The following is a 26,348-nucleotide window of genomic DNA, read 5'->3' on the forward strand; positions in this document are numbered from 1 at the left end:
CATCACTTGCCCTGAGATCAGCATCACTATTTCCGGCCTTTGCTTTTACCACAGAGGCTATTTCAGTCCAAGTTTCCAGATGCCCTCGCCACCTCACCAAGATAAAGGTCACTGCAAAAGTCATCATGGTGACTCTCACTAAGGAACAAAAAAAGCCAAGGGAATTCTGGGCAACCCTTATGTACACTCAGGGGCTCTGACATGGAGCTGTTGGGACAGCAGGACAACGTGGCCATCTCTTTCCCTGAACTGGCTGAGACTAGAATAGCATGAGCTTTTTCTGAGCAATTCTAGAACAAACTGTTCCCCTGCTTTCTTTTTTTTTTTTTTTTTTTTAATTTATTTATTTATTCAGACTGAGAGAGAGAGGCAGAGACACAGGCAGAGGGAGAAGCAGGCTCCTCGCAGGGAGCCTGATGCGGGACTCGACCCCAGATCCCAGAATCAGGACCTGAGCCAAAAGCAGGTGTCCCACCACTGAGCCACCCAGGCATCCCTCCCCTGCTTTCTTTCTCACCTTTTCCCAGACCCCCATCGTCACCTGCCCCCTCTTGTTCCCTCTCAGAGCTTGGCGACGTGAGAAACACAGACCCATAAACTCTTCCTCTCCGCACTGAACCCAGGTGGCAAAACAGGAAGCATCTTCTTGTTAAGGCAAACCCATCGTGTACTCTGTGCACGCGTGTCCCGACAAGCGGCAGGAAACCACCACCAGGCCGTGGCAACAGGTGTCAGGGTGACCTGAGGCCTCATGCTAGTCTGTGCCTGTCCTTTCTTCCCTTTTCTTCCTCCTAGAGAGCTGCCTCCTTCCCCCTGCAGGCCCACAGCTCCTCACTTCATTCTGTTGCCTTATCCTTTCCTTCATGGTGGCCCAGAGCCTGCTAAAGACCTAAAAGGGGCCCTACGCCCTAAAAAGATTATAGCCTCTCTCCAGATATAATTCTTAATACTGACCAACCGACAAAAAATATACACATACGCTGGAATTAAGAGAGCTTCTTCTTTGGATTTGAAGATTACAAACTTCCAGGGTAAGTTCAAAGCAGAACCTTTCTCAACTTTGGGGTGTCCCTTGCTGGCTGGAAGCCTAAATCTATACAAGTTACCCAGCACTGAGGGAGGCCCACTCTCCTTGGCTTCACATGGGAATAGATTGTTCCCAAGTAAAAAAAAACAGGGGTTGGAGATGGAAGGAGGAATAAGAGGTTCCATCCTGGACTGATCTACTTGCCCAGAAGGTTATGGAAGTTGTAGGACATCTTGGGTAGAGCCAAGAAATTGGTACTTTGACCAGGGCTCCAGCTGCAGGAAAGGTGGGACTGTGTTTCTACAGGTCTGGCTCCCTCCAGGGGACTCGGGGTGTGCTTCCTTCTGTTAGATCTTTCCAGATCACACCTTCTCAAGAAGATCTCCATTCTTTCTTGCCCTGCTCAAGATTCACCCTGTTCTTTCTTATGGTAACAGGGTCATGAGTTTATGGTCAGCTAAGTTATTCCTTTTTTTTTTTTTTTACAATTTTTCCAGTTTTACTGAGATATAATAGACATCCAGTACTGTATTAAGTTCAAGGTACATAGCATAGTGACTTGATGTAATACATATTAGAAATATGAAATGATTACCACAATTTGTTAACATCTACCGTCTCATAGATACAAAAAATTTTTTTCTGGTGATAAGAACTGTTATGATTTACTCTTAGGAACTTTCAAATATACTATCCATCAGGGTCACATGCAGCGACCATGCCTCCTAGCACACTCCTGCTCAGTGTCCACTGCTCCTGCACTCTGCTCACCTTATTTTGTGATCTGATGTTTCAGTTCATGCGTAAGCTTGACAAAGATAAATGCGCTTTTATTAACGTTTTTGAGAGATTTCAGCCATGAGAGAGGGGAATGTAGACTTTTTTAAAAGATTTTATTTATTTATTTGGCAGAGAAAGAGAGCATGAGCAGAGGGAGAGGGAGAAGCAGGCTCCCCACAGGCTTGACCCCAGGACCCCAGGATCATGACGTGAGCCAAAGGGAGTTGCTTCACTAACTGAGCCACCCAGGAGCCCCAAATTCAGACTTTTTTAAAGATTTTTTTATTTTATTTATTCATGATAGACAGACAGACAGAGAGAGAGAGAGGGAGAGGTAGAAACACAGGCAGAGGGAGAAGCAGGCTCCATGCCAGGAGCCCGACGCAGGACTCGATCCTGGGACTCCAGGATCGCACCCTGGGCCAAAGGCAGGCGCCAAACCGCTGAGCCATCCAGGGATCCCCCAAATCCAGACTTTTTAATACTGTTTTCTGACATGCCTTTGGTATTTTTTAATTTCTTCTAGATTCTGGATTCAGTCAATATCATACATATATTCTGCATATCTCATTTAATATACACGATAAGACGGGTTCATCTAACCTAGGCCCCTAGAATCTTATCTTGAAGAATCAGTATTGTTCCAGTTTGTTGACAGAATTTGCATATGGGCCCCATTTCACTTGAGAAGACTGGGTGGGTCACATCAGTAAATAGTCCATCGCTCTTTACAAATTCTAGCAGCCTAGGTTCTTAATTGGAAAATGCAACCTAAGCTAATTGATTCAGAAAAAGGAGTTCATTAAAAGGATACAAGGTGGGTCCAAAAATTGGTAAGAAACAGTAAGGCCATGGTCAGGGCTTTACAGACAGAAACAGCTTAACTATGTTATTCTTTACCCTCTAGGCCACCAAGTCGTCACTGTGTGGTTGAACTGAGTAACTAGGAAGGTTTCTTCCAGATCCTCTTCCCTGCTCCTTCTTAGAAACTTTTGTTCATGGGTAGGACTTCCCCAAAAGCAGAGCACACATTCTCAGAGATGAGGTGCGGAAAGCCTTGTCTGAGAGCCTTGTCCCCTTCCAAGCAAGGAGGGGACAACCATGGCCTGAGTCCTTCAGGTCATGCCTGGTGTCAGCCTGGCATGATGCAAAAAGCCCTTTAGCTTGGAGTCAAAGGTCAAGTCACTTCTCTTTGAGATCTCAGTTTCCTCAATCAGAAAATTGAAACCTAGCAAATAGAGAAACCATGAAGGTTACGTGGATAAGATATAAGAATGCACTTAGAAATATGGAAGCCCCATGCAAATGTGGTCACTTCTTATTTCCCACTAGTTGGCATGCTCTGTGATCTGTAGTTGACCATGGCTTATTAGATCTTTAAGTCCTAGCACTTGACCAAATACCTGGCAGAGCAGGAGCTCAGTAAGTGGATGTTGGATGAATGGATGAATAGACAAATAGACAAATAGACTAGTGGGGAACAGTCAACTCTAGGAAATGCTTTGCACACCATCTGTTGACACATCACAACGGCAAAGAGAGATTTGCTCTGAAGACACAGCAAAAGCAAAAGATGTGTGCCAAACACAACCTCCCATTGCTCAGGTAACAAAGGCCAAAAATCTGGCCCACAGGCTACATCTCCCCTGCAAGAAGGCCAGGTTAAACAGTGGGGCTCTCCCAGGGTCCTGAACTCCCAAACTGAGCAATTCTGAGAACATAAGCAGCCTGTTCAAGGTCTGCTGAGCAAAACTTCTGGCCTTGGCACTTGCTACTGACCACTCGTCACGATCCTCCTTTCTTCCCCTGGGTTACTCCTACTGCTCTTAGATGGCACTTTTCTCCCTATGTGCTCCTGTGGCATCTTGGGCTTGCCTCACCCCCACCCATTAGTTCTTACTAAATATTATGAAATATTTAATACATCAAGGTATACAGAATAATACCATGATATTCCTGGATACCTCTGTATTTGTGTCCTCTTCCCTTCTCATATTGAGTTGAATGCATACCTTTTCATGCATGTTTTTATGCTTTTAGTGCTTGTACTTTTAAATTGCCTCTTCATTTTTCCATCTTCCCCACTGCTATGGAACAAATGTTTGTGTCCCTCCAAAATCCATATATGGAAGCCCTAACCCCTAAGATGACAACATTTTGGTGTTGGAGCCTCTAAGGAAGTAATTAAGGTTAAATAAGATCATAAGAGTGGAGCCCTGATCCAATAGGATTAATGTCCTTATAAGAAGAGAGATCAGAGGCCTGACTTTCTCTCTCTCTAACCCCTCCCCTTCCCCCTTTTGCACACTGAGAAAAGGCCATGTGAGGACATAGTGAGAAGGTAGCCATCTTGCAAGCTGAGAAAAGAGGCTGACTCTGTTGGCCCCTGATCTGCAACTCCCAGCCTCCAGAAGTGTGATAAAATAAGTTTCAATTGTTTGAGCCACCCAATGTATGGTATTTTGTCAGCCTGAGCTGACTAATACACCCAATATGCCCTGAGAGAGCTAGGTAATGCTAGGGACCATGGGTGTTCATTGCTGTATAGAGTCCAGAGCCATTCCTGACACATAAGTGCTTGTCAAATATATTTGTAAAGTGAATAAATGAAGTCACTGTAGAACCAAAATAGATGTCCTGGCGCCTATTCCCTGTGACCAAGGTGTTCTCTGCTCTGCCATAATACAGGTCCTATTCAAGCTGCTGCTGAGACCAGCGTCTGTAGTCAACTCAAGAAAGTCAATTTAAAAGGAAAAAAGGACTTCCCAAGAAAGGTGGAGAGAGTGCTTTCATCTTAGGAAAGTCACTTTATTAATCAATTAAATGCTTATTAGGCACCTGCTGATCAGGCATTCAGTGTTGAATGGCCTCCATTTCTGTGAGGCAATCAGTCTCTAAAGGACCAAAGACCTAGAATGGTCGAAAGATATTCTGGATATAAGCAAGCACACTGCTTCTCTTATGGACATATCTTTTGTACGGACACTTTGGAGTATTCATTGCACTCCAAATGGAGAACATAAACTCAAAGAGCTCACCCTCATTTATAAGACTAAGCATCCTTGGCATAGCTTGAACACAATGGAGCCCAATCCCACAAAACCCTAAGTAAGCATCAGTAAGGGACTTCACTTCTGGAAGCAAAGTCCTTGCTTTGACTTTTAAGATTCTCCAGAAGGAAAAAAATCTGGAGAGTGAGCACCTGGGTAACTCAGTCAGTTAAACATCCAACTCTTGATTTCAGCTTAAGTCATGAGCTCAGGGTGGTGAGATCAAGCCCCATGTTGGGCTCTGTGCTCGGCAGGGAGTCTGCTGGAGATTCTCTCTCTCCTTCTGCCCCTCTTCCTGCTCATGTTCTCTCCTTCTCACCTCTCTCTCTCTCTCTCTCAAATATATCTTAAGAAAAAAAAAAGATTCTCATAAGGAAAGAAGCAGCAGTCTCGAGAAGCTGGCTTCTGGTCTCTTGCTAGACATGCAACACATGCTCCATAACAAGTGGGATGATACAGAACATTCCATGATAGAGGACATCAACCACGGGACCCATTATTGAACTATTATTGAACTATACCAAGCTACATTTTAAAATTGATTTTTAAAATCATAGCACTGTTTGAAGCAATGCAAAGATGACCCAGAAAAGTACACAGCACAATTTTGGTTTCAAGAAGCATAAAGTTACTCCAGAATAGAAAATAGTTCACATGCCGTTGCTGCATATGCCAATTTGGGTGTCCCCAGAGTAAACTGCAATGGAAGTTCAGAGAAGAAAGGGCGGTGGAGGTGGGCCATCCTGGGCCTCCATGGATGGGATGGGACCTGGAGCCCAGTTTAGTCAAACTGGACTCCTCCTATACTGTACCATCCATAAAGAAAGTGTTCACAGTGAATAGTCACTAATCACATGCTATCATAAAGAAGGAAAGCTCACAATTAGTGTTGAAAAATACTGGGGAATCCCCATGGTCTTGCTCAGAGACCAGAAACTGAAACCGGAGTCTTCCAGACCACAACATGCAATGTCCACATAGCCAGAGTCAAAGGGGCTGGGCAGGACAGGGATAGGAGTAAAAGTGTTTGGAATGAGCACCACCACTTAGGATCAGGCAGAGGCTGCTAAGGAGACCAGAATGAGCAGCCCCTTATCCCTCTACCCCAACAATGTGCTGCATCTGCCACAAAATTCTCCAGTCCTTCCCAGTATACTTTTGGACCTTCTATGAGGGCCTACATCAGCTAGAGAATCCTTGGGAATAATAAGAAATATCCTGAAAAGAGAGCCTGGACCTTAAGTGGTCCAATCCCATGATTTTCAGTTGGGTGGCCAAGAACTAGAAAGAGAAGTTGACTTGCCCAAAGTTACAGCAGAGGCAAGGCTGGAACACAGGTCTTATGCCTCTCAGTTTTTCTTAGAAGCGTCTGGCACATGGAAAAGGGCTGCAGGAGGAACCTTCTGGAATAATTCCAAATCGAAGTTGCCTGCTCTTCCTTACCAACACCCTGCCCAGATATAACCCCTAAGAGTCCTTTCCACCTAATTCAAGAGATTTCCTATATCCCTGAAAGCAAATGGGCTCCAAATGCCAATGATGAGAGTAGTCAAAACCTTTGGCCTGGAGGGAAGGTTCAATGAGGGCTTCTCATGCTTCCATTTGGGAGATTTGGGATAATGGGAGTGGTTAAGCAATAAGCAGGATGCCACAAGATAAGTCCTGCACTTCAGTCTCAGATGCCAAAGCATAGGTGTCTGCTAGGCAGCCCAATCTCCCCACTTTACACTTGAGAAAAATAAGGCCCAGAGAAGGGAAGCAACTTGCCCACGATCATCCAGGGGACTAAGCTCATGGCACTACACACCAACAGAATGTTCATCAATTTGGGAAGAAGAAATTCCATTCTATGTACATGTCCATCTGCCTTCCTGCGCTATGCAATCTTGGATTTCTTTCCCTTATTTTAGGTAAAGCATCATGTTATGCTTGGTCTTGGTCATAATTGTAAGGAACAGGGGTATAATCTCACCTTAATTTCTTCTGTACCTTAAACTTTTTGGGGAAAAAAACTTTTTGGGGACAGGAAGCATTTTGTATCAGTCAAGGCTGAAGCAAACAAGACTCACTCTAGGTATTCAAAACAAAGCAATTTAATAGAGGGAGCCAGGGCACCTGTGTATTTCAGTGACTATCTGCCTTTGGCTCAGGTCGTGATCTCAGGGTCCTGGGATCGAGTCCCACATTAGGCTCCCCAGAGGGAGCCTGCTTCTCCCTCTGCATATGTCTCTGCCTCTCTCTCTGTGTCTCTCATGAATAAATAAATAAAAGATTTATAAAAAATAATATAGGGAGCCAGTTATGCAGGTGATGGAAAAGCTGAGAAGTCTAACAAAGCATTGTGAAGCCACCAAGAGATTAATAACAGCAGGAAGTTGCCAGTATTCCCTGGAGCTGAAGGGACACAGGGGGAAGATAGTATTACAAGAGCTCAGAAACTAGGGCAGGAGCTGGGGCCAAGGTGGGGATACTTATCTGGTGCTGGTACCACAGAGGTAGGGGCTGGCTGATGGTCTCTAGGATCACAGACAGGTAGCTACCACTGGGGATGCTACCAGGAGCAGAGAAGGAAACATCCCTGTGATGGAAAAAGCTATACCACCCAAACAACACCCAAAGAGGAGTTTGAAAAACTATACTGATATCAGACAAAATAGACCTTGAGACAAAAATTGATTATAGAGACAAAGAAGAACATTTTATAATGATAAAAAGGTCAATCTGCTATCATAAATAAATAAAACTTAAAAAAACAAAAAGGGATCCCTGGGTGGCGCAGCGGTTTGGCGCCTGCCTTTGGCCCAGGGCGCGATCCTGGAGACCCGGGATCGAATCCCACATCGGGCTTCCGGAGCATGGAGCCTGCTTCTCCCTCTGCCTATGTCTCTGCCTCTCTCTCTCTCTCTCTGTGACTATCATAAATAAATTTTAAAAAAATTTAAACTACAATTATCCCTTATAAATATAGATGCAAAAATATCCTCAACAAAATATTAAGACCCCAATCCAGCAACATATTAAAAAAAAAAAATCACCATGACCCAGTGATTCATCCCAGGAATTCAAGGTTGGTTCAACATACAAAAATCAATCTACATAATACACCATATTTAATCGAACAAAAGACAAAAAAAAAAAAGGTAAACTCAAAAGAAACATTTAACAAATTCTAACATACTGAGAATACAAAGGAAAAGATCTAGAAATTAACTTAAAATGGATCAGAGCTAAATGTTAAAGCTGAAAGTACAAAACTCTCAGAAGAAAACAGGAATAAATTAAATCTTCTTGGACTTGAATTAGGTAATGGTTTTGTAGATAGAATGCCAAGAGCACAAGTGATGAAAGAAAATAAGTGAATTGGGCCCTAAAACTTTAAAGTTGTATGCTTCAAAGGACACCATCAAGAAGGTGAAAAGATATTTCACAGAATGAAAGAAAATATTTACAAGTCATATATTCAATAAAGGACTTGTATCTAGAATACATAAGAAATTCTTACAACTGCCAATAAAAAAAAAAAGTTTAAAAGTGGGCAAATGATTTAAACAGACATATCTCCAAAGAAAATACAGAGATGGTCAATAAGGACATGAAAAGCTGCTCAACATAATTAGGATAATGCAAATCAAAACCACAATGAGATACCATCTCATAACCACTAGAAAACTAGAATCAAAAAGACAATAACAGGTTTTGCAAAAGATCCTCTATATATTCAACCCTATATGAAACCTTCATATATTACATACAGGAATGTAAAATCATGAGGCCACTTTGGGAAATAGTTTGTTCTTCAAAATGTTAAACATGAGGGGCACCTGGGTGGCTCAGTTAAGCAACTCTTCACTTCAGTTCAACTCATGATCTCGAGGTCATGAGATAAAGCCTCGTGTCAGGCTCTGCGCTTAGTGTGAAATCTGCTTGAGATCTCTCCCTCTGTCTCTATCCCTCCCTCCTTTGCGCACACACACACACGCACACACACACACTCTTCCTCTGTCAAATAAATAAACAAATCCTTTTTTTTTAAATAAACAAATCCTTAAAAAAAGGGGGGGGACCCCCGAGTGGCTCAGGGTTGAGCATCTGCTTTTGACCTGGGGTCTGATTTGGGGTCTAGGGATTGAGTCCCGTGTCAGGCTCCCTGCAAGGAGCCTGCTTCTCCCTCTGCCTCTGCCTTTCTTTGTGTCTCTCATGAATAAATAAATAAATTCTTTTAAAAACAAACAAACCGTTAAACATGGAATTGCCATATGACCCAGCAATTCCACTCCTAGGTATGTACCCAAGAGAAAATATAAACAAACATTTGTCCACACAAAAACTTATACATGAATGTTCATAGCATTATTTATAAGAGCCAAAAAGTCAAAACAATCCAAATGTTGAACTGGATAAACAAAATGTGGTATATCCATATGATGGAATATTACTGAGCCATAAAAAAGCAAGGAGGATATGAGACATGGATGAACCTTTAAAATACTATGCTAAGTGCAAGAAGCCAGGCATAAAGGCCACATATTATATAAATCTATTTATGTGAAGTGTTTACAAGAGTCAAATCTACAGAGATAGAAAGATTGGTGGCTACTGGAGGCTGGGGGCAAGGTTAGGGTTGGAGGGGAGATAGGGCATCATTGTTGATGAATAGAGGCAAGTAATAAAACAAATGTTCTAAAATTGATGGTGACAATGGTCGCACAACTCTGTGACTATACAGAACTAGTGATTGGTACACTTTAAAAGGGTGAATTTTAAATTTATATGTGAGCTATATCTCAATAAGGCTGCCAGAAACATTCCGACATACCTTCGTCTGCAGTATCTCCCATTGGCCAAACATACCCAAGAGGCTGGAAGGCAGAATAGTTTGAGAAATGTAGTTTTCTGTGACATTGAGCAGGACCAAGGAGGGATGGGGATAATTCCTCACTCACCTCTGAGTCCCTGGCCCATTGTATTCAGGCTATAAACATGCATCAAACCAATAACTGGCCCTTATTCTCTCACCTTGGGCTGGGATCCTTGTCTGCTGGGCTACACAGGGGGCTTTTTGAATATAAATAACCTGATGATTCATGATCCTATGACCAGTGAGTGGGCTGTCACTGTCACCTTCTCATCTTGGTTCTAGAAAGCACTGTAGGCACCCTGGTTTTAAGTTCGGATTGGAGGGAAGAGATGGGGTAGGAGGGGCAGAGAAAAGGGTGGCTCCTCTCACAACTTAAAAGCACTTCCTCCCCAGACAGTGGGAGCTCAAGACTCGGCACAGCCTTCCTGTGTGGTTTCAGCTGCCCAAAGAGTGTCATGGACCTGGGTGAGTGAACCTCCCTATGCGAGAAAGAGCAGTTCTAGGTCATTCTGACATCCAACTGGACTTTGAGGTGGAAGAGGGGGATGGAAGGCATGGGGGAGCTTCCTAGAGAAATTGGGTTCTGCCTTGGTGGGAATCTGTCTGCTTCCAGAGAATGCCACTCTGTTCTCCCAGACACAATGGATGCACCTTTCAGACCTGGGGAAAAGGGTAACCACTGGTACCAGGAAAGAATGGGAGGGGAGTGGCGAGGTTGTGTCTTTCTAGAATAGTAGGGACTGGAGAAGGTTGCAGGGCTGGGGTTGGTGGTGATATGGAGGGTATCTGTTTTCCTTTTTTTTTTTTTTAAGATTTTATTTATTTATTCTTGAGAGACACACAGAGAGAGGCAGAGACATAGGCAGAGGGAGAAACAGGCTCCCGGTGGGGAACCCGATGCCGGACTCAATCCCAGGACTCCGGGATCATGACCTGAGCTGAAGGCAGATGCTCAATCACTGAGCCACCCAGGTGGCCCAAGAGGGTGCCTGTTTTCATCTCAGGTTGGGGTGACGGGTGAGGCTCCCTGGGACCTGTTTCATCAGGGACAAAGTCCTCAGAGGGTTCCAAACCCTCCATTCCTCTTCCTTCCTCTGCTTTCTACCTTTCTCACCTGCTAAGCAGGGATCAGAAGTTCTGTTCCCTTAGGAGCAAATGAAAGGTGACACTTTGTGCCAGCAGGACTAGGTAAGCAGGCCATACATCCCCCTGGCTTTGCTGACGCCTCTCACCAGTTAAAGGGTAGGTGGGCAACAGGAAACAGGACAGCAGTAGGGCATTCACCTCAGAGAAGTCACAGCCCAAGCCTCCAGCATGGTCCCTGCCTCACTTCTTTAGTTTTTCTGCCCTGGCAGATGGCTCTTCCCTTTAAAAAGCCCATCCTCAGTTCTAACCCTTTTAACAAGAGGGATTACAAAAGAAGTTCTGAGAAGGTTCTGAGGTGTATGTCCACCTCTGGACACCCCATTTATAAATCTCAGCTGTGAAATCAGACCCGACTGAGGCTACAAAGGGCCAAGTTCCTGGATGGTTCGTTCTCACCAGCAAGCAAAGCACCACGGCGGCCTCAAAGCCGCAAGAGGTTGGCTTTAAAAAGTGAAGGTTCACTGGTGCGCCCTGTGCTGTCCTCATACTCCTCCCACCACACCACAGCCTCTTGCCTTGATTCTGTCTACCCTCGACCTACCCAGAACTCCGGGTGGGCCCAGCGATCACCTGGAAAGGGGTTAAGGTAGCCACCCAACCTGGGAGGTGGAGACTGATCCTTGCATCTCCATCTCAGATGCTTGGGGGAGGAGGGGGTGGGGTGAGCAGAAAGTTTGTGGAGTGAATGAATGAATGAATAAATGGCATCAAGAACTCAGAGTTGATTTTAGTTTTTAAAAATCGCTCCCAACTGCCTGTCTTCCCAGCGGCCCACTCCCTAATCTCACTCCCCAGACCCCCATCCCACTTAACCACAATCACAGAATGCAGACATCACCCACTGAGGACTGGTTCCTGACCCTCTGTGAGATCTCCATGAAGGAAACCAAGCAGTGTCCCAGTGGTATGCTGGGAAATGTTGGAAAACCTGCTCTCCTAGAAAAGGAGGAAGAGCCCCAATTGCTAGTTCTTGCCAATTTCTATAGTGTAAATTCTTCCCTGCCGTCCTCCCCATACCCCCTCCCCTGGTTGATTTTAAGCTCAGACTATTTCAAGGCATGAAATGACTGAACACGGAGTCAGGGAGGGATGTACACACCAACTGGCTCATGGGCTTCTGAAAACCAGCTCCAGTCTACCCTTGAGGGTCTACCCCCAGACCTGAGTTTGGGGTGCTAGCCTCACAGGCTTTGATGCGGGGAGGGAGGATAACCTCTGGTTTAGGAGAAAGGGATGTTGTCGCCTGCCTCACTCAACCCGAGAGAGAACCCCAACGGCTAAGTCTAAACTACTGGTAGGAAGGGAAGCCACTGAGAGACGCTTTGCTCAGAACGGACTCTGGGCCGTTGGGAGGGCAGGTGGGTCATGAACGATCTGTTTTTCTCTCTTTGTCTGCCCAGCAGGGAGCAAGAGGTGGATGAGGAGGCAGAGTTTCTGTTACACAAAATGAAAACACCAAAGCGGGGCTGAGTTGGTCTCTTTCATGATTTGAATGAGCAGCCCGGAGGCGCCCTCCCCACCTTTGAGAGAGGAGCCTTAAGACCTCAGAATTCTCCAAAATAGAGAAAAGAAAAAGATGAGCCTGTGAGAGACTTACTCTCTCCTAACTTGGCCTGAAATGGTGGCAGAGGGAAGTTAAAGGAACACAGGGCCAAAGCCCCCTGGCCTGGGAGCATGGCTGGGGACGAGAGGAGTCCTGCAGCCTCAGGGAGCTGCTGGGAAAATCTCTGCTCTGAGGTACCTTCTTCCGGTCAACTATCGTTGAGTGCGAAGTTTGGGCATGACCAGTCTTGCAAGAGGAGAGATGCACATGTCAAAAAGCCATTGGATAGAGGGAGATTCAGTGCTGATGGGCTGAGGGGGAGCCACGTGGGAAGCTCAAAGTAAAGTAGTGAACATGGGTCAGAGGGGCATTGAAGTTGGGTTTTCAAAGGCGTATAAAAGTTACCCAACCAGACAAGGACGAACGAGGGATGCAGGATGCAGCAGGGATCACAGACTTGATTTCCATCAGAGGCCAACCAGACAAACGAGGGAAGGGGCGTGAGGTGTAGTAAGTGGAGGGGAGCAGAGCAAGCCAGAGGGTGCAAGCCACACCTAAAGTCATTCAAATCCAATGTTTTGAAAATCCAAGGTAGCTGGGGAGCCTGGGTGGCTCAGTGGTTGAGCACCTGCCCTCGGCTCAGGTCGTGATCCCAGGGTACTGGGATCGAGTCCCCAATCGGGCTCCCCGCATAGAGCCTACTTCTCCCTCTGCCAATGTCTCTGCCTCTCTCTGTGTCTCTCATGAATAGATATATAAAATCTTTAAAAGGAAAGAAAGAAAGAAAGAAAGAAAGAAAGAAAGAAAGAAAGAAAGAAAGAAAGAAAGAAAGAAAGAAAGAAAGAAAGAAAGAAAGAAAAGAAAGATCCAAGGTAGTCAAGCAGAATAGCCTGGGGACTCAGCCTGTGGCCTCCCAGCCAGCCAGCTCTGACCAAAGCTAACAGAAGCAAGGAAGAAGCAAGTTGAGGGGGGTTTGACAACGTGGCCAGGCCAAGGAGAAAGGTAAGAAGGAAGGCTAGAGGGACAGGCAGGACCAGCCTTTAAGATGATGTGTGGTATTGCTGAGGGGTGTGTGCTTCATCCTGAAAGTGATGGGGAGCCAGCAAAGCTTTTTCTTTTTCAGTCAGGTGAGTTAAAGGACACGAGTTGCCTTTCAGAAGGAGCTCTGTGGCAGCAATGGCTGATGTCAGGGCAGAGGTGGGGCCGGCTCTGGGATATTAGGGGTTAGAAGCAACAGAGTTGGATGACCCCCCAGATGTGGGAAAATGAGATTCCCCATCACACTCACTCCTCGGAGGCCCCTCTACACTGAGGACTCCTCAGAGACGTAATGTGACAGTAGTGAGAGTTCCAGTCAAATCTCAGATTCATCTCTTAGCAGCTGTGTGACCCCAGGCAAGTGTCTTAATCCCTCTGGGCCTCTATTTTCTGGAACATAGCATGAGAATCACAAGGCATCGCTCACAGGACGTTATGAGGGAGAGATACACAAAGATCACGAGGCAGCACAAAAGGCAGGTTAGGAGTATGGTTTCTGGAGACCAAAGGATTTAAAGCCCAGCTCCACTACTGGCCAACTGTGAGACTCTGGGAGACTTGCTAATCTCACTAGGCTTCAGTTTTCTCAGTACTTAGATGGAGATTACAGTCATGCCTACCTCAGGGCTTTTGTGATGATGAAATGATCATACATGGGACAATTTGGTGCAAAGTGAGGGAGAGCTCACTGGATTTGCATTATATCACTGGGTAAGGGAGTTGATATCATAGTGACTACAAGGCTCAACCAGCTGTCCTCCATCTCTGCCTATTATCTGAAAGGGGAGTCCCCCAGGCTTCTCACCTCCAAATCTCCTACAGCTTCCCTGCTTCTTCCCCACTTTCCATTACACTCACCCACCCACCCACCCACCCACACACACACAAAAAAAGTTGTGACAGGTGAGGAATTCCAGAAAGAAAAAGTCTGGGGTGGCTTTGGGGGCCAGCTAATGTAATGGGCAGCCATGATCCCCTAGAGGCACTGGAAAATGTGGGGATGAATGTTTGAAATTTGGGAGAGCAAATCCACCTGGCAATCCCCTCCTCCCAGATGAGAAGGCAGCTTCCCTTGCTGAGAGCTCAAATTGGAGTTCTAGGGAATTTTTTTTTTGTTATGATTATTACTCGAAACTCAAGAACTCAGAAAATACCCAACATATAAGTCATCTACTTCTCAACCCCCAAGATTCCCAACTACAGTGGCCTTACCCAAGCTGCTGCCCAAGACCCGTCACTTTATGACTTTGCAACAGACAGGAATGATCTGACTCATGGCTGCTGACCAGGCTCCTGCCACACACCAGAGTTCCCCTAAACTCCCATTTGGTTACCTTTCTTGAAAACGCCCTATTTTGGACTACAAATCCTAATTCATCCTCCACTTCCAACACACCTGGAATAAGAAGTCATCTACACACACACACACACACACACACACACAGCACAGGTTGCACCTCCTTTCCCCTCCCCTCCACCAGTGGCAAAGAAATGGGACAGGGCCCAAGAGAAGAGGTTGATAGAGTGAAACAGAAACAGTTCTTACTCCTTGTATCTTACCCGTTGTGACTTATCAAAACTTTGAGGTTTCTCAGTTCTCACTGACAGTCAAAGTAGGCTTTCTCTAGAGTAACGAAAGACTTGTACATGTTTAAAGAGCACTTCACACCAGGATGAATCAGTGGAGGATGAGTGGTGTGTTGAACTCTAACATAGTTAAGGTAGAGATGTGGGACTAAGCAGGGTCTCCCTGGGGTAATTCAGCAAGGAAGGAGGATGGGAGAAGGAAGCTAGAATGTTGCACAACCATTTATTCTAGGACTGCAGATACTCGGGGCCAATAGGACAGTGGGTACCTGTCCTCAGAAAGAGAAGACACAACTAAGAAGGCAGGTGCAAGAGGCAGTGAGGGGCTTGACTGTCATACTGAGCTTCGGGGGCTTCCTCCTTAGGGCTGCAGAGAGAAGTCCTCAGGATTTAGGAGGAGGACTGGTGAGGGTTGGCATCAGAGCTCTGCCTTAGAAAGACATATCTAGCAGTAGTGTGCAGTATAACTTGATTGCAGTGAAAGAAATGCCTTTTTATTTATGTGGCTTGAAGCCCTTCCTCCTTTGCCCAGGAACCCCTAAGCCCAGAATTCCCCACCTTAGGGGCTCCACCTGGAGCATACTGTGAATTGGGTGTCATGCAGAGAGACTTCCAGCAGGTGGTGCTGTGGCCAAGGACAGAATCACTGGCCACGCTGCTGTTTCCACTGGGGAAGCAGAACACCCTGCTTGCTGAAAGAGGGCTCCCAGCTTCCAGAAGGTGCTTGAAACAGAGTTCCAAACATTACTCTGTCCCTGTTAAGACTGAAGGTGCGACCAGCCTGCAAACTCTACCTTGGCATTCATTTGTGGCATCCCCCGGTTACTGACATGTGGGCCAGGCCCTGGCTGGGAGCTTGAGGGTTAGGTTATACAAAGGTAAGAAAGCACAACTCCTGCCCTCTGGGTACTCCCAAATAGTTAGGTGAGATAAGACTCCTACATAAATTATCTTGTGCACAGTCTTCCCTGCTCAGTCCTCAGAGGAGATAAATTCCCACTCCAGCCCTCAGCTCAGCCTCAAAGGAGAACTGTGAGCAGCCAGGTGCCCGTCCTCTGTCCACAGCACACCAGGCCTCTGCAAACCCAGAGTCTCAACCTGTTGCCTGCTGCTCAGACTCAAGAGAGCCTCCTGACTTCCAGAATGTAGGCCGCACTGGGTCCCTTTCCGTAGCGGAGTATCTTCCCACATCTCACAAGGCCCTAGATTAGAAACAAGTTGAAGAAAAGGGGATCCCTGGGTGGCTCAGCAGTTTAGCGCCTGCCTTCCACGCAGAGCAGGATCCTGGAGTCCCGGAGTCCAGGGATTGAGTCCCGTATAGGGCTCCCTGTAGGGAGCCTGCTTCTCCCTCTGCCTGTGTCTCTGCCTCTCCATCTCTCTCTCTGTCTCTCACTCTCTGTCTCTCATGAATAAATAAATAAAATCTTAAAAAAAAAAAAAACAAGTTAAAGAACAAACATACATACACACTTCAGTGAAGCAAAAAGGGTAGTTACCTCAGAGAACAGTCTCTATTGTATCACACTGTCATAGGACAGCATCCCCTCAGGCCACCCTGATGCTCTCTCTCCTGGAAGAAGGGGAAGCAGGCATTCATTCACTTATTCATTCATTCATTCATTCATCAAGACATAATTCCTGGGTGCCTTTTTTATTCTGGGCCTGCATTGGATAAAAGGGAAGAGGTCCCTGCTCCACAGGCAGGCTGAGGATTAGACCAAGTAAACCACCAGGTGGCCTTAATGAATGTCAGTTGAATGAGGGGTTATGGGGAGCAGATGGGTCCCCAAAGCACTTTCCCATCCTTGAGATGCCAGGAAATAACCACACTCCTCCACCTAGTCCTGTGACATCAGCCTATTTCCTTAGCTGGCCTCCCCTAGAAGACATTCAGGGCAGCAGATGGGGCTGGATGCAGGAAAAATGTTCCTCGATGGCTCCTGGCACAGGAGCAGTGCAGGACACACACATGCACACACACACGCACCCATGCACGCAGGCACACCCTTACCACCACCACCTCAGGGCCTTGCTTCCCACATAACCCAAAGTGGGAGGGGCCCCTCAGACTCAGGAGTCAGGGTCATTTGAAAACTCAGCCTTGAGGAGTGGTGTGGACCAGGGTGGACTTTCTAACTCCAGAGACACCCTGAAGAGCCAAGAAGGGGGTGGGGAGCGGGGGCTGCCCTGCATTCCAATCCCACTCCTTTGTGGGACCTCAGAGTGGAGGAAGAGGAGGTGAGGGCGGCAAGACTGGGCAGCCAGCCAGGCGCTTCAAGGCACAATCTGGTTCTGATGCCCCAGGCAAGCGTGGTGCCTGGGGCTTGTGATGAAAGTTCCCAACAGTGTTCCTACCCCTCCCTAAGGCTTTCTTTCATAACAAAGAGCTGTCCCCTCCAAGCATTAACTTTCTCCCCTTGTCTCCTGCAGGGAAACCAATGAAAAGCCTGCTGGTGGTGGCTCTCCTTGTCATTTTCCAGGTGAGATCTGTGGCCAAGAAAATCTCTGTTCCCTTCTCCACACACTCCCCCTCCCACCCTCCCCAAGCCCACCCCTCCCCAGCTCCAGGGTCCTGAGGAGGAGGTGGGCACTTGCTGGAAGAAAATAGATCCAGACACAAACACTCTCCACTCCTTAAGCTGATGGCTGCCCATCTCCATCTGCTGAGTGACCCTACAAAGCCATACATGGTCTCTGAATGTCCTCACCTCCATTTAAATGAAAACACAGAGGAAAGTAAGATACCACCACACTTCCACTATCCCCATCCAGGATACAGAAATGCGGGCCCCATCTGAGTTTATGGAGAGAAACTGCACAAAGCAAAGGCTGTGAGGTCACTGGAGTCTGTGCAGACATGTGCACAGCCATGCGTGCAAAACTTCATACATGAGCTGAGGGAAGAAACTTTCCTCTGGTGGATGGGTTACTATCCTATCATCCCAAAGCCGTCTCCCTCCTCCAGTGTCCAGCCAAAGCCTCCCCTGGAAGCTCCAGTCCTTTCTGTGAAATAAAGAGGCCCATTTGAGCCCCATTTAGTGGGGAAGGAAGGAAGGATGGGGCCCCAGACCTGGGGGTGGGGGTAGTGCACATACTTTATAAGGGCCCAAACTCTGCAGGAGCAAAGTCCCCCAATTTACAATGTTCTGCTTCTCAATCCCAGGAATGGAGACAGGAAATCTGGCCCCACCAAGTGCCAGAGTTAGAAGAAACTGTAACTCATAGTCTCCTCTCTGCCATTTGTTGGGGGTGGGAGCTCTCTTGGAGGGGGAGGGGGAGGCCAAGGCCAGAGCTGGAGGCAGTCCTTCAGAATTTGGCTCTTCCCCAAGTCTGGAGGCCAGAGGGGCAGCTTTCCAGGAGCTCTGGCCAGAGGCAGGCCCCAAGCTGGGCACTGTTCCCAAAACCCCATCCCAGAGGCCCCCTGGAGCTTGGGCTACAGCCTACAGCCTGGCCCCCTTCCCCATCACCACTCCCTCCCCTCTTTCTTCCCATTTCCAGGACCTGGGAGGGGCTGTATTGCTAGAAGTGGAGGCTGGAAGGTTGGGGAGGTGATGAGGGACAGCTGGGGCTCATTCTTCTCTTTACTTGGGGGGATGGGGTAGCTCAGATGGGGCAGGATGTGGTGCAGCTGTGGGCTGCAGAGGCATCAAGGAGTCCGGAAGTAGTAAAGGGTGGAAAAAGAAGGCAGGACAGGGTGGTACGGAGCACACTTCACAGAGACTGGGTGTACCCCTTTATGTCCAGGGACCCCGGACTTAAAACTGTGAGACTGACCATGGGTGCCAAGAACAGCCAGTGTCTTCAGGACTCCCAGGCTGCGGTCATTCCCAGATGAGGGAAAGAGGGTTACCGCTGACTTTTCTCAAGATAGCAGTGCCCAAAGAAAAGGCTTCTGGATATCATTTTGTCCTCATTCTGTGACTGATAAATTCAGCATTTGGAAGTGGTAAAGACAGAGACAGGATGTGAGGAAGAGACTGGGTTCCACTCTGGCTGTGTGACCTTGAGTGAGGTTCTCCAAAAACCTCCTGTCCTCATCTCTGATGTCCCTCCAGCTCCCCAGTCTTGCATGCAAACCCATCAGGTTGAGCTGCCCAGAGCCCAATTCCCAGAGGAGGGCTCGTGAGCCGTCTTGCAGCCCAGCTGCCAGCCTGCACAGGCTCAGCCTCCACGGTGCACCAGAGGCACAAGGGCCTGTGCCCTCCTTCATTGATAAAATCACAGCAGGCTGCCTGAACCTTCACCTTGCCCTGCAGATGGGCTAAAAAAAGCCCTGAGCAGCTGAGCCCGGCTGATTGGGATCTGCCGGAAGAGACTGCGAGGAAGAAAGAGACAGAGAGGTAGGGGAAGAGGGTGGGAGCAGCGCAGCGGGAGAGTGGGAGACAGAGCCACACGCTCTTCCTGGGGTGCAGGGAGGACTCCATCACTGCTGAGGAGGCAGTGGCCCAGCGGTGCCTTATCCCCTCCTGTCACAGCTGTGCAGTTCTGTGAGCTTGGGCCCACATTGCCTGAGCCCCTGCTGTGTGCGGGGCATAGTGCCTCGGGCCCCAGGGATCTGTAGAATTCTGCAAGTCACTCACCACCCAATGTCACAGCAGCTCACCCCAAACCAGGGTTTCCAGGCTTCTTAACAGAGCATGTGCCTTCCTCTCTACTGGCTCCAGGCCCTCCTCAACCTTAACTCCGATGTGGATTTTCCCTCAAAAGCTAAAGTATTTTGTAGGCTCCCTGGAAAACTCTTTCTAGCTGATTCTAAAGGAGGCTCAAGATGAATGACACACATTCCTACTCTCCTGGAGTTTCCAGGTGCCAGAACCGAGGTTCCACACCTCACCACAGCCATGGGAGGGAGACAGTAGTCATCTCCATTTCACAGATGAGGCCACTTGAGGCTCAGAGACGAAGTCTGTTTATCTGACCCGAGGCTCATGTGACCCCAAAGCACAGACGCTTTCCAGTCCACCATCGGGGCACGTCATGTCAAGCCTCTCTGAGTTGGCAAGAACAGACCTTGGCTACTTACGAGAAGTGCAGAATCTCAGGTCCCAGCCTATTAAATCAGGACATGCACTTTGACAAGATCTCCAGGTAATTCATGTGAAAATTTGGGAAGCACTGGTTTCAAACCAAAGAACCACCTGGAGAGTTTAGAAAAATAGATTCCAGGGCCCCACCCGTACCCCCAAGATTCTGATTCTGCAGGTCTCAGGTGGGGTCTGAGAATTTGCAGGTGATGGTATGATGCCTGTGATAGGTACCACATTTGAAACCAGTGCTCTGGACAATCCCAGGGCAGCAAGATGAGCTGAGCTGAGCTGAGCTAGATCCCACTTAGCTAAGCTGGATCCTGTCGCCCTGTCCCCTCCCCCGCAGGTGTGCTTGTGCCAAGATGAGGTCACGGATGACTACATTGGAGAAAATACCACGGTGGACTATACACTGTATGAGTCTGTATGCTTCAAGAAAGACGTGCGGAACTTCAAAGCCTGGTTCCTGCCAATCATGTACTCCATCATTTGCTTCATGGGCCTGCTGGGCAATGGGCTGGTCGTGCTGACCTACATCTATTTCAAGAGGCTCAAGACCATGACAGATACGTACCTGCTCAACCTGGCCATGGCGGACATCCTCTTCCTCCTGACCCTTCCCTTCTGGGCATACAGCGCGGCCAAGTCCTGGACGTTCGGCGTCCACGTTTGCAAGATCATCTTTGGCATCTACAAGATAAGCTTCTTCAGCGGCATGCTGCTGCTTCTTTGCATCAGCATCGACCGCTACGTGGCCATCGTCCAGGCCGTCTCGGCCCACCGCCACCGTGCCCGCGTCCTTTTCATCAGCAAGCTCTCCTGTGTGGGCATCTGGATGCTGGCCATGGTGCTCTCCACCCCGGAGCTGCTGTACAGCGGCCTCCAGAAGAGCAGCAGTGAGCAAGCACTGCGGTGCTCCCTCAACACCAATCAGGTGGAAGCCTTGATCACCATCCAGGTGGCGCAGATGGTGGTGGGCTTCCTGATCCCCCTGGGGGCCATGAGCTTCTGCTACCTTGTCATCATCCGCACCCTGCTCCAGGCACGCAACTTTGAGCGCAACAAGGCCATCAAGGTCATCATTGCCGTGGTCGTGGTCTTCATAGCCTTCCAGCTGCCCTACAACGGGGTGATCCTGGCCCAGACAGTGGCCAACTTCAACATCACTGGCAGCGGTAGCTGCGAGCTCAGCAAGCAGCTCAACATCGCTTATGACATCACCTACAGCCTGGCGTGCGTCCGCTGCTGCGTCAACCCTTTCTTATACGCCTTCATTGGTGTCAAGTTCAGAAGCGACCTCTTCAAGCTCTTCAAGGACCTCGGCTGCCTGAGCCAGGAGCAGCTCCGGCAGTGGTCTTCCTGCCGCCACACCCGGCGCTCCTCCATGAGCGTGGAGGCCGAGACCACCACCACCTTCTCCCCGTAGGAGGCTCCTCCGCCGGGACTAGTGGGACCTCTCCCAGGGCCCCTGGGCCGGATCCAGGCAGCCCATGACTCGGGCATCAAGAGCTGCAGAGGGAAGAAAGGCCGTCCCGGCTGTGAAGTTTTTAATCTCGTGGGGAAAGCTGGTGCCGCGGCCCAGGCTTCACCCCGGTCCCTAGCTACCTCCACCCGGGTTGCAAAGCATTGTGACCGATGAGCTATACCAAATCCTGCAACACTCTGAAACCACGTGTCTGTTGTCCCCCAGACCAAAAACCAAAAGTGGAAGTCAGGAGACAGTCCACGCTTAGAGTGAAGGGGAGAGAGCTGGTAACGGGTAGACTGATGGAGGGGGCCTGGAGCTTCTGAATGAAGCTCCTTCTAACCTAGAAAGACATCCTCCCTGAGATTCAAGGGCTGGAGCAAGGTCTTCCAGAAAACAGGGCTTTGTTTCGGAGACCAGAGATGCTGGGGAGACTTCCCAACTTGGCTTGGCAGGGGAGAGGGATGCCAATGGGTCAAACTCTCTGAATTCCTCCCTCCATCTCTTTTTCCACTGTCATCTGAGCCAGCAAGAAATGGCAGCCTCCAGGCCTCCCTGAAAGCACACCAGCCCCTCGCCTGCCACCTCTCATCAGGCTGCTGCCCTCCGAGGCCCTCCTCAGGGAGGGGTGGTGTTTCCTGCGGGCCCGGCCAGCCGCCTCTGCCTGGCCAAAGCCACACTCCCAGCCAGGACTCTGGGGCGAGGATGACGTGTGGCCAGCCCTTCTCAGCTCTCAACTCTGCTCGGATGGAGGAGAGGGCAGGGAGGAAGGTTAGGGGCCAGGGGGTGGTGACAGCCCTGGCTGCCTAAGACCAATGAGCTGCTTTTTGTTCTTAGTCGTGAGGATAAAAAAAAAAAACTCTCATCCTGTCCTGCTTTCAGTTCATTAAGACAGCACAGCTTACTCACACACAAATACAAGTTTTCCCTTGAGGGAGCAACAGCTTTAAAAGAAAGGGGGAAATTTTTTGGTAAACGGCCAATGGGTGCGTTCTTGTTTTGCAAACCCCAACTTCCCACCTGACCGCCCCCACTTCTCTCCTTTCCCTGCTCTTCATTTCTCAGAGGTGATCAGAGCTGTGAGGTCTTTCAAGCTGTGTTCTCCAAGCCTGTCCAACAACACAGGCCCAAGAGGCTCGAAAGAGGCAGCGGGAGGGGAAGCCCAGGGTGCCCATCTTGCAAATGCCCTTCCAGAATTTGTGGGCGAGGCCCCAAGCCTGTGCCAGCAGCAGTGACCCAGAGACATGGGTCTGAGCTGAGCTTTGGAAAGAACCAAGTTTTCCCCATAACCTCGATGGCTAGGAGCTCTCCCTGACCTTTAGCAACATACACTCACTGGTCTACTCGTCTGTCCCTGCTCGGTCTGAAACCAGAGCCCCTGATGCTTTGTCATTTCCTTCAAGTTCCCTGGTTGTTTAGAGGGAAGGCCTCCCCCTGGGCACGCAGACCACAGCGTGCTGGATGAAGGAGGCTTGAGATGGCACCCATGTGATAGGCTGCACCTTTTGCTGGAAGCTTGAAAGCCAGGGTCATCCACGACCCACCCTCCTGATCCCTATTGCAGCAGCAGCCCATGTACCCATGGTGGAGGAGTGGGGATCAAGGGACAGCCACTACCCCCTGCCTATATCCATGTCCTATCAGGGTGCTCTGATGCCCCCAAGCTAGAGAGGAGGTTAGCCCAGGCTGTGATGCATGAGGAGCTGTCGGAAGGGCCCAGCACAGCAAGAGCTGGGGGCCTGGCAGGGGGAGGTGGGTGGAGACACTCATGCAAAGGTGACTCCATCAATTTTCCAAAGTGAAGAGAGCTTGCCTGGTGATGAAGCCCATTCTCTAATTTCACAATAAGCACATGACACTGCCCTCCTCCACAGGATGCACTGGGCATTATTTGTTAGCCAAGACACCCCAGGGGAAGCGAAGCCAGCACAGGCGCAGCCAGCGTGGAGCAGTGCCTGTTGCAATAGCATCGAATGTTAAAAGGTGCAGTGGTGATTGTGTGTGCACATATGTGGGGTGAGAGGGGTCCCCGAGAGGAGCACAGAAGCACTGGGCCCACTGGTGTACACATCCTAATGCGGTACAGGCAGGAAACCGATCCTCAGCTCCTGAATGGAGGAATTCAAAGGAATGCTCATGAACAGGAAGCCAGGCCAACCGCACAAACACGCCATCTCGGCTTCAAATACATTTTTCTAAAGTAATTGGACATCTCTGAATATTTACAAAGACAGCAAAACCCCAGCAATGTTAATTCCCCAAACTGCTCTATCTCGGCTCCTTGCTGGCCTGGCCACTGCTCCCTTGCCCAGTGCTCTCATGTGTCTCCCCTGAACTTAGGGAGGACCCCTAGGAGGAAGGAACAGACTCACTGGGGAGCCCCCTCACCCAGGGCTTCTCTCTCTCTCTCTCTCTCTCTCTCTCTCTCTCTCTCTCTGTCTCATCTGTTTCATACAACTGCCCCATCTTCCTGGGCTCATGGCCCCAAAGCTCCTCCTCCCCTCTTGCAGCTCCCCCTGTTTCCCATCCCCAGCCTCCCTAGATGCAGCCCCAAGACAAGTCTGTCCTTCCAGCCAGAAGCACTGAACCTCAAGAATCGTGGATTCACAGAGCTGCGAGGGACCTCAAAGATTAGCTGGTCCAACCCAATCATTCTCCAGATGGGGAAACTGAGGCCCAGAAGAAGGAACTGACTTGCTTGAAGAGATATTGCAATATAAGGATACTGAATAAACTTGCCTTGGGGGGCCTAAGGATCTGGCAGGATGGATGAGAGGTGGATGAGGGAGAGCAGATGCTCGGAAGCCTGGCTGACTGTGAACCTCATCTCTATTGCTTCCCAGCTGTGTGACCTTCAGCTGTTGCTCAACTGCTCTGAGTCTCAGATTTCTCAACTGCAAAATGGAGAGGATTTGGCAAACGTCTAGCCCGGTGCCTGGAATATTGAATGTGGTGATGAGGAGCACGGGCTCTGCGGCCAGACTGCCTGGTTTGAATTTCAGCTGCGCTACTTGGGCTCCTTACTTAGTCTCTCTGTGTTTCAGTTTCCTAATCTGTGTGATGGGGAAAATCATAGCACCTACCTCCTAGGACTGTTGTGAGGAGCAAATAAATACATATATGTAAAATGCTTAGAAATCCTTATGGAAGTGTTGTGTTGTGGATAATCATTAAGAAATGTTTAATACATGATAGCTAAAAAAAAAAAAAAAAAAAAGTTGCTAACCACAAGGAAACCAAATTCAATTACCTAGCCCCATTTCCATCCCCCTACAACTTATAAATCAAGTTGAAGGACAGCTGGAAGATTAGTCAGGTCACATTCCACCAGTTGTACAGGTAAGTCAACTGAGGCTCAGAGAGGTAAATTACTCACCTGAGGTCTCTTAGGAGTTCTTGGCCATGATAGAACTTGAACCCAGGTTCCCGAGCTCCATTCAGAGCTCTTCCTAGAGACCTCCTGCACTCTTCTGTATTCCCCTACACGCCCACCCTGGCATATGCTACCCCCATCCCAGACCATCTAGCTCTGCTATGGCAAGCACCATCCCTCCTGTCCTGTGACCAGGTCCTTAAGGAACATCTCCCCTTGCCCCCATAAATAGTCCCTGTTCTTGCTATTGAGTCCAGGAAAATGAGATACAAAGAAAAGAAATATGGTGGGGTGTCCGGGTGGCTCAGTTGGTTAAGCATCTGCCTTTGGCTCAGGTTGAGCCCCGGGTCCTGGGATCAAGCCCCTCATTAGACTCTCTGCTCAGGGGAGAGTCTGCTCCCTTTCCCTCTGCTATTCCCCTAACCCATGCTTTCTCTCTCTCTCTCTCTCAAATAAAATATTTTTTAAAAAATAAAAGAAATATGGCAGTAGGCCCAAAGGAATTCAGGCAACTGATCTTTTTAAGAAAGAATTCTCTGAGAGTTAGTTTTATTTCTGTTATTGAAGGTAAATAGTTGGAGGGGGAAGAAACAGTCCTACAGGAGCAGGGGTGGGAGTTGAGGCAAATGAGATGGGGAGCCAAGGGGGGCAATTCTGAGTAGGGAGTAGAAGTAGGGGTAGGTGGGGCAGGGATGCATTCTAGGGACTACCCAGCTAGGGGCCGGACCTGGAGAGTATTGTCAGTGGGTGGAAAGGACTCCCCACATACACAACTTTCCTGGGCCTCCCAATCACAGGTGGGGAAAGGGGGCTATATTAGTCTTAGAGACAGGTGGACTTGTGGCCTTCTTTGCCAGGAGGGGGTTGGAAATGTCCCAGTTTCCCTGGTCTGAACCCCTAGAAAAACTGCAGGGAGTAAAAGAGGGGGTGCTTCTCCCTGAAATCAAAACAGCAACCCTGACAGCCCTCCCAGCCTCCACCCTATGAGAGCAGATGTTTGAGAGGCACTGCAGGGAGTAGAAGCCTCATTACACAAACACACGTGCGCACACACACACACACACACACACACACACATGTGCGTGCATATACACCACCCCCCAGCTCAGTCATTTGTCTTGTTGGGGGCCTAGAAAGAGACACACAGACAAGGGGTCTGCTGCAGAAAATGCTACACAGCCCCTTGCTCTGCCAAAGCAGCTCAAGACTAACGAATCTCAGCTGTTCTCCGAAATCAGAAATGAGCGCCGGTGAATGCTCCCACAGACTCGTGTATGTGTGTGTGTGTGTGTGTGTGTGTGTGTGTGTGCGTGTGTGTCCCAATTCAGACTGCTCTTCCTCCCCATTCACTGTGAGGATGGATATAATCTTATTTTTGTCTCTTGCTCCCCTAACACCAGGGAATTCACTTGCTGAGTTTTCTCGTGTGTTGTAGGAACCACCGCACTGTGTGG

General features: G+C 48.7%; 1 protein-coding gene across 2 annotated transcripts; it reads left to right on the forward strand.

The window, feature by feature from the left end:
• Positions 1-716: 716 nt before the first annotated feature.
• CCR7 (C-C motif chemokine receptor 7) lies at positions 717-24,665 on the forward strand. 2 transcript variants are annotated; one of them, XM_025439652.3, is made up of 4 exons: positions 724-1,031; positions 10,109-10,180; positions 17,460-17,509; positions 20,403-24,665. In XM_025439652.3, exons 2-4 carry the CDS (start codon positions 10,171-10,173, stop codon positions 21,480-21,482), a joined length of 1,140 nt encoding a protein of 379 aa, XP_025295437.1. In that variant the 5' UTR covers positions 724-1,031; positions 10,109-10,170; the 3' UTR covers positions 21,483-24,665. The 2 variants fall into 2 exon arrangements, with proteins under 2 accessions (XP_035577272.1, XP_025295437.1); XM_035721379.2 differs by lacking the exon at positions 10,109-10,180 and having other exon boundaries at positions 717-1,031.
• The last annotated feature ends 1,683 nt before the right edge of the window (positions 24,666-26,348 follow it).

The sequence above is a fragment of the Canis lupus genome, chromosome 9 (assembly GCF_003254725.2).
Source record: "Canis lupus dingo isolate Sandy chromosome 9, ASM325472v2, whole genome shotgun sequence".
NCBI lineage: Eukaryota > Metazoa > Chordata > Mammalia > Carnivora > Canidae > Canis > Canis lupus.

Excerpts from the sequence above, each read along its gene's own strand:
- CCR7 (XM_025439652.3), top strand. Across the intron at positions 17,510-20,402 it reads CTCTCCTTGTCATTTTCCAG|GTGTGCTTGTGCCAAGATGA; the intron begins GTGAGATCTGTG and ends CCTCCCCCGCAG.